Below are 7,872 nucleotides of genomic sequence, written 5' to 3' on the forward strand. Positions count from 1 at the left end.
TGTTCCATTAATGCACACTTTGTATGTAACCTCCTTTTCTGCCTCCATGCTGACAAGAGGGGAGTTCCCCAACCTGTAGGTATGGTGCCGGTTGTTCCTCCCGAGGTGCAGCACCTTGCACTTGTCTGTGTTGTAGGTGATGGGGAGAACATTATTGCCTGGGCAAGTCCTGCAGCTTTACTTGCAAAAAACCCACATGAATAAGACATTTGGAAAATGGCCCTTTCACTTTCAGGCCAATAGCTTAGTGGGTAGGACACTTGCTCAAGCGAGAAAAAAAAAATCACTCCCTCATTCAAACCCCTAAGAGAGCTTGAACATGCCACCTCTTGCTTCTTAACCAAGTGCTCCAAGGATGAAGCCATGGGCTAAGCTTTGCCCAACATATCCTCCAGCCCTCCTTTTGAAGCTCTTAGCCCAGTCAGCAAGGAGAAGGCGGCAACCAGGGCTAGGAGAAAGCAAACAAGACGAATTGAAGGGTAGCTCAGTGATGGGGATGCTACCCTAGAAGGGCTGACGTCCTGGGCCCTCAGGGAGAAGGGGAGGGTGACTCAGTGAAATAGGTGGGATCTAGCCTGGATCTCTACCCTGATGGAGCAGAAGCTATCCAAAGGCTTTTTATCCACACAGTATGAAATGCATGGTCAGTGGGCAGCTGCAGAGTGCTCTGGACAATACCTACCCCCTGGCTTGGTGGTTAGAGTACTTTGCTAGATAGCAAGACTTTCGGGTTCATAGGTGAGGGAGGTCTAGATTCTGGGTCTATCCATCCTCTGAGAAAGTATCCTAGCCACTAGCTCAAACATTGCTTGTGGCTTTCTCCCCCTTTTTTTTCGGCATGTGCATGTACAAGTTGACCTTATTCTGCCCCACTTGGAAGCAGAGTCCAAACTGCACCTAAGCAGCTGCATAAGCAATGTTTCAACATGGGCAGGTGAAACAGGCTTTAATTATGGATGCTATATTTGAAATGCTCACAAGTCAAGGAAGGAAAGAGTCAAGGCTCGCAAAGTAACAGCAGCCTTGCAGTGCATCCCTGTCCATTGGCATGACACTTCTAAATACTGTTTACCACAGACATGCCTATTTAGCCTTGGAGAGCTTATCTAACAGCTACATTCCTCTTTGTAAGTCTAAGCAGTAAGATTGCGGACCCAGAGCTACTTGGCCAGTGAAATTTGTAAGAAATGTAACAGCAATGCTCATTTCTACATAGCTGGGGAAGGCTGAAAATCACAGTTATTTCAGCACACTGTCAGCATCTACACAGGACTTTCATTGCTGATAACCACACAGCTATATTCAGTTGTGATACACTACACGTTGAGGAAATAGTAATGCTCCAATTGACGGAATCTCATAACACTAACACTGTCCCACGTGTTATGCTGGAGTTGTTGCTTACATAAATTATTACCAGACATGGGACAAACAAAAGTTGTATACCCTTGGGAAGCCCTTTCCATTTTGGGGAGGAAGAGCAAAGAAGGGGAAAGAGCATCCAAGTCAGAATTATCCAACTGATGAAGATTCAAGTGTCAAACTTCACTTTTTCCAGGTCATCAGCGTGCAAAAAAAATGTAGCTTATTTCTTACTCCAGGACTCTCCCAAAGCCCCCCAGTGTGATTCAAAGAGCATCTCCTAAAGCAGCCTTTAGAGTGGTTCATCTATACGCTGAGATCAGATCTGTGCCATTTCAGTCAAATGAGGGGAGAACAACTAATATACTCTGAGAAGTACAAGGAGTGATGACCAAACCTGGGACAATCCTATACAGAGAGGTCACAACACAGGAGCTATGGCAAAACCACATAAAACTATAGTGGTTTATTTCTCAAATCATGAGATCTTCCCACATGGGACAGGAGATGAAAATGGGAACAGCAGGAGTCTATGCAATGGAGCCGGCAGGTTGTACCAATGAAGACCTGTTATGGTTTGAAACGGGGACATTAGGAATGACTGTCTAGCAAGAAAACAACCATGTAGTGCATCAGTGTGGAGTAACTGAATGAGTGTATGTAGGACATGAGTGTATACAGGATGAGTGTATATAGGACACGGATGCGAGAAACAACCAATTTACAGCCGAGCTGCACAAGCTGAGAGCGTTTTCACGTTAATCCCATAGGTATACACACTGCACAAAGGGTGATTAATTACAAATGAAAGAATCTGAGCAGAAGGAGCACCTCCAGGGCATGGACTTGATGCTTTGGCATCTTACCCCATGGACTTTCCTTTTGTTACCTTGAAGTTCGATTCACCATCCAGACTGGCTGTAGTAACATAGCAGGTCCCATCAGGACTGCTCGATGCCAAGAAGATCAGATCACAAGGGAAGGTTTCATCTGCTTTCACTTCTACTATGTCCCCAACCTGGAAAGAAGGCCACCAACTTATCAATTTGTTTCATAAAGCCCTCAGGTGATTATTAAAAAAAAGACTTTAACTTGTTTTTCAAGGGCTGAAAGAAAAATCCTTGCCAGGCAAAGGAGCAGTTTAAAACTGCAAACCAATTGTGCAAGTACCCCAATAAGTCCCCAATCCCAGACTAAAACTGTTGCTTCCAGTTAACCATCAGCACTGTATAACATGACAGCCATACATTTATTCCACCTACAGTGATTCCACACTTATTTTTCATTCACTTAAATAAGAACGCTGTGCACTGATTGTCTGCAGGACTATCAAACCAGAGGCCAAGAGGACAAAAAAACTAAGACAGCATGACAGTATAGAACAGCTGAACACTGAAATGAAGTCAGTAAGACCCAAACTCTTGGCTTCTCTGTTTTATTTATTTCCCTGGTTTAGGTACCTCACCAGCTTTCTGGGGCAGGGGTTAAAATTCTGCTCTAGACTCACGCCAAAAGCTCCTTCTAGCTGTGCATGGGAATCTGAGGATCTAGGCTGGGGAGTCAAAGGCAGCTGGACATGATGTTGGTCCCATCACTCCCATGCGAGCTCAATGGACTTGGATGGATAATTCTTCCATATTCTTTATGGTACCCCTGCTCCTCTACATATATTATGGGCACACGGTGGATCTTCAGGTGACAGGCTCTTTGCTTTAGATGTTTGACCATTTCACTGTGGGTCATGTGTGAGCCATTTTCCCTCACAACCTGGCTTTGGGAAGATAGCAGTGCTTGCTTCTGTCTGAGTAGGAAAGACACTGCAGCAATTACTGGGACAAGAGGGACCGATATTTTCTGGATTCCTCTTCCCTTTTTGCTGCAGAGGGGCCATTCACAAGCAGCCTGACAAAGTGCAAAAAGCCCCCGTCCCAAGGCTTCACTCCTCCCATCGCCAAACTGACCACAGCAGATGTGTATGTGAAACTCATGGACAAGGATCCCCTCTGAAAGCATTATGGGTCATTCCACTGTCAGTACTAAACCCAGCTCAGTTCTCAGATGGACGATAACTCTGCAGCTTCAATGGGTGCCAATGGGGATGAGGAAAAGTTACACCTCATTAAAGGAAGGTGTGATAAGTGAGCATTATTGCTAAGGAAAACCTTTCTAGGCATCTTTGGGAAGCTGGGAAGAGAGAAAGACTGCCTAAGCCATCCAGAAGATGCAAAAGAAGGGAAAAATTGTTGTCCTTCCCCTCACCCCAGTAAAGGGTCTACAAGACAGTATTTCAGAAAACCTGTTCACGCAGAAGCAAAGCAAATAGCTGGCTATTAACTGGCATGGTTCTGATGGCAAAGAGAGAAGCACGAAGAGACAAAAAGTAACTGCTACAGAACAGGGTCCTTAGTATGTGCATGTAATTCAGACACAGGGTCATATTGTGTACCACATCAGTAGCTTCAGTGTCCACATGTGCACGTCACTCCCTCTATTAATTATTACCTTGATTTTTTCACTCTCTTTTCGTACTTGCTTTGCATTTTCAATAACAAAGACATTGCTCTTATTTACTTCGTTGTCAGCTCGGTGTCTCAACCAGTCCTCGTACCCCTAAGCACACAAATACAGGTAACAAGAGTCAAGCCTGGATCAGGAAGCAAATACACGAATAAAATATAAAAAGAACAGGTGTAGCAGGACAGGACAGATCCAGATGAATACATTAAGACAGTCATCAGAGCTCCTTCATGCATGACTGAGCATCAACTAGAGTAGCTCAGTTTGAATCAATTAAAAAGAAAAGATGCATTTGACAGATTCTGAGCAGATGAAAATAACCCAAACCAAAAACTCATTTCTATGCGCTCAGTGCCACAAGCAGCTAAATTGCTGTAGCATGTTTCTATTATTCTGAAGACTGGCAAGAGTATGCTGATAATGTGAATAATATGATTAAGACTCAGTAATTCTTCCTTTCCCAATGCTGGGCAGGGCAAGTCACTCTCTCCTCATCTCAGCTAAAGAATGAAAACAATCATCTTTCTAACAGATATGATTTTACTGTGCTCCTTTCCCCACCCCAACTGGCTTCCTTGATAAAAACAGCAAACAATGCAATTTTTAAATGCTGCAGGTGGGAGGAGTTCCTTAACATAATGCAGTGCAAAGGGCCCAGGAATTTTAAGCACTAGATAGTTGTTTGGATAGACCTACTGCTGCTTTTCCACCAGCATTAGAGTAGAACAGAAGCTGGATTTGTATCATACCTCTCTCCCAAAATAGGTGCCAAATACAGAGTCTAATAGTGCACTGCCTGAAAAGGTAAACTGGACTAAACCACCAACTTGTCTTCAAAATTATGTATACGGTCTTCATAGCTCATATATGAAATCCACACTGAGGACCAGCAAAATGCACTCTAAAGCTAAAAAAACTGGACAGGCGGTTTAGGGTGACCGTAGAATCCCAAATCACTTGAATTCTCGTCCATATAGATTTCATTCAATTAGAAGTTTAAAATCACAGCTGTCTCTAATTTAAATGATGTGTATATTCAAAGATGCACCTCTATATATGCAGAGGTGTAGGCTGTAGCTGTGTTGGCCTAAGGACATAGCAAGCTATTCCATCCAGGAAGAGTACACACCAGCTGCAGAGACTTCCTCAGCCTGACGGAAGGTTTTTAAACCCGAAAGCTTGCTTAATTTTTTTTCCAACTGTTTAAGTTGGTCTAATAAAAAGATATCAGAGTCACCCAAAGAACCTTGTCTTTCTATATATACTAAATTCACCAGTCTGTAGTGGGTATCACACTCCTACAGAGCATACACACACATTACTGCAGCAATCTGTTCTCCCCCCCATTAATGAAAAACATTACCTGTTTGATAGCTGTAACAGTGATCACAAAAAAAAGTGGAAGCCCACTGGTTACCGGGCTGGTTGGTGTGTCAACTATGACCTGCCAGAAAAAAACAACAACAACAAAAAAACAATGAACGGGGGTTATAAAACTTTTTTCAGAATTACAATGAAGAAGAATACTGCTATTAGAGCTAAATGTATTCAATATACTTTTATACTAAAAAACACAACACCCAAAACCACTCATGTCTGGGAGAAGCCAATGCGTATAGACTGAGATGATCTGCAAAAGTACTGAACAGATTAGGTGCTCAAGTCCCACGGGAGGTCAATGGAGAGTTTCTGACCAATTCCGAGGACCTGATATATGCCAGCTAGAGCAGCTGAATGAGCTTCTGCAAAGGTGCAAAAGAAAGAGCTCCCAAACATCTGCTAAGCACCACACTATATAATCATGATCAGTCTTTGCCTAAAGATTCAGCATCCTAGACTGCTATTTTTACCATGCCACAGAGCCCTATGAAGCGCCATAAGTAAATTAAAGCCCATTTTATTCTGACAATTGTGGTTTGAACTGAGATGCACTTTCCTTCCCGTTGCAGCGGTCCCTTGTTGGCCAGCTCCCCGAGTGCAGGCACCTGCAGGGAAGCCGTCCCTTTCCCAGGGATGTTCTGCAATGCAGCTGAGAGCAAGGCATGGAAAAATAAAGCTATGCATTGTCTGGGGAGAGAGCGGTGCCACCTCCTTCCCTGCACTGAAAGGGAGGTGCAGTGTCTGAAGAGCTCTGTTGTAGTAGCAGCACAGTGTAAAACCTGACTTCGCAGTCCTGCCACCCCCACCTTTCTCCCTCTATGTAACGTGAATGAGACACCATCTGTATGCGCAAATGGGAGCTGCGTTAGATACTTAAGTCACCCCTTGAATTAACACTGCAGCAAAAGCAAGCCCCCAGCAAGGAAAGAGCACAGCAGGCCAGGGCTAAGACTAACTAAACAGTCCGGGAACCCCAGTGTGTGGGAAATGGCAATTTCTATGGAGCACATCATGACTCAACCCAGTGCTTTGGAGACAGGAAACATGAGGTCCACTGAGGCAGGCTCCTTATTAGGTGGGAATAAAACAAAGTCAGGAAAACTACACCCTCCGCAGCACTCTGATTCATCAGTGCATCCACCTGCAGTCTGGACTGCATATTTTCTACAGAGCGTGCAGCTCTGCAGTTGCTAGAAAGGTCAGTTTGCATAGCTGCTGGTGTCTCTGTACCAGGCCCCCCCACTCTCCCCCCCGCCAAAAAAACCCTCAGACTTCCTCAGTTTGGTTTCGTGGTGCAGGAGCAAAGGAGCAGAAAGCAAATGAGATGCCACAGCTGCAAATGGAGGCAAGGAGAGAAGAAGCTGGGAGTTCGGACCAGTGAAATGCTAGAGAGAGGAAAATACATTGGAGCGAAATGAGCAGTTTTCCAGATGCCACCACATCCAGACTCCCCCTTCCAGAAGCACCTCCAAATGCCAAACACGGGGCAACAGCAGGCGTGGGCAGAAGAGGTGCAGCATGGGAAAAATTGGGAGGCACCGGTCTCCAACTGGCCGGCAGCCCACATCGGGGACCAAGCCGACTGCTGCAGGGGCTGAGGCCAATCTCTGGAAGATGACAGGTTGCAAGGGAGAGAGGGTGGGAGAAAGGGAAGTTCACCAGAAATGCTTTGTATTCCTACAAACAAGAGGACTTTGTCTGACCACGTTCATTTGTGTTTTGGGCACGCTCTTGTGAACAATAGACTCTGTATTTGTTGTTTTAGGCTCTTTGTAAAGAGCTGCATTAAGCACAAAATGTTTCTTATCTGTCCCAAGGAAGCTGGCTTGGAGATAGTCAGCACATATTAACCTTTTGAAAAAAAACAAAAAACAGCCACAAAAAATTGCATTGTGGTCTTCCACTGCTCCTCTAAAAACAGAGAATAAAATCGTGCTCAGGAACGAGATGTGTTTCCCAAATTTTAATAACCGAGGAGCTGGATTAAAATTGGTGATACGTGTCGCTTACCCTGGGCTGGATCTAGTTTGTGGACCAGATCCTGCACACAGGGCTGGCCCAGGTAGGGCCCAATCCCTCCATGCACAGCCAGTATGGGGGGTCCTGATCCAGACACAGCCAGGTCCAACCCCTCCACGTGGCTGCTGGAGCCAGGCCCTGATCCTACCACGTGGGGCTGACCCAACCAAAGCGCCATGCAGCATACTTTTGGCAGCACGCTCCTGCTGCTCTTGTGGCAGACCCTTTGGGAATCACTGAGATAAGCTGTGCGAAGCGCACGCAGACATATTCACATTCTCAGCCAAAGGGAACTTAACTAAGACCTGTGTCCCCAGAAGCACATGGCTGCCTGTCCACATATATGCAGTCAAAAATGTTTGCCTCTAACTATGAGACAAATCTCAACTTCTAGGGACTTTCTGGCCTGGCAGCCTGTAATTCTGTACACAAGTGTACCTACCAACTCAAATTGGGTACGTGTGTTCGTCTGCAAGGTCTGCTTGCCCCAGGTGAAAAGGAACTGATGTTAATAAACAAGGACATGTGCCATCTGCCATTGCCAGGGCCACCTAAAAAGAGACCTGTCCCAGTGCATGCATAATAAAACTAGAG

General features: G+C 45.2%; 1 protein-coding gene across 6 annotated transcripts in view; it reads right to left on the minus strand.

Annotated features, from left to right (window-relative positions):
* The window catches only part of ATP11C (ATPase phospholipid transporting 11C), a 72,038-nt gene that overhangs the window by 45,628 nt on the left and 18,538 nt on the right, over positions 1 to 7,872 (minus strand). For all 6 annotated transcript variants that reach the window (XM_019536441.1, XM_019536444.1, XM_019536443.1 and 3 more), the window contains exons 4-6: positions 5,243 to 5,323; positions 3,865 to 3,972; positions 2,252 to 2,380 (exon numbers count right to left, since the gene is read on the minus strand). In XM_019536441.1, the coding sequence (XP_019391986.1) occupies positions 2,252 to 2,380; positions 3,865 to 3,972; positions 5,243 to 5,323 (318 nt within the window). The remainder of the gene's footprint in view (positions 1 to 2,251; positions 2,381 to 3,864; positions 3,973 to 5,242; positions 5,324 to 7,872) is intronic.

Source organism: Crocodylus porosus, unplaced genomic scaffold (assembly GCF_001723895.1).
Source record: "Crocodylus porosus isolate Cpor-Errol unplaced genomic scaffold, CroPor_comp1, whole genome shotgun sequence".
Lineage (NCBI taxonomy): Eukaryota > Metazoa > Chordata > Crocodylia > Crocodylidae > Crocodylus > Crocodylus porosus.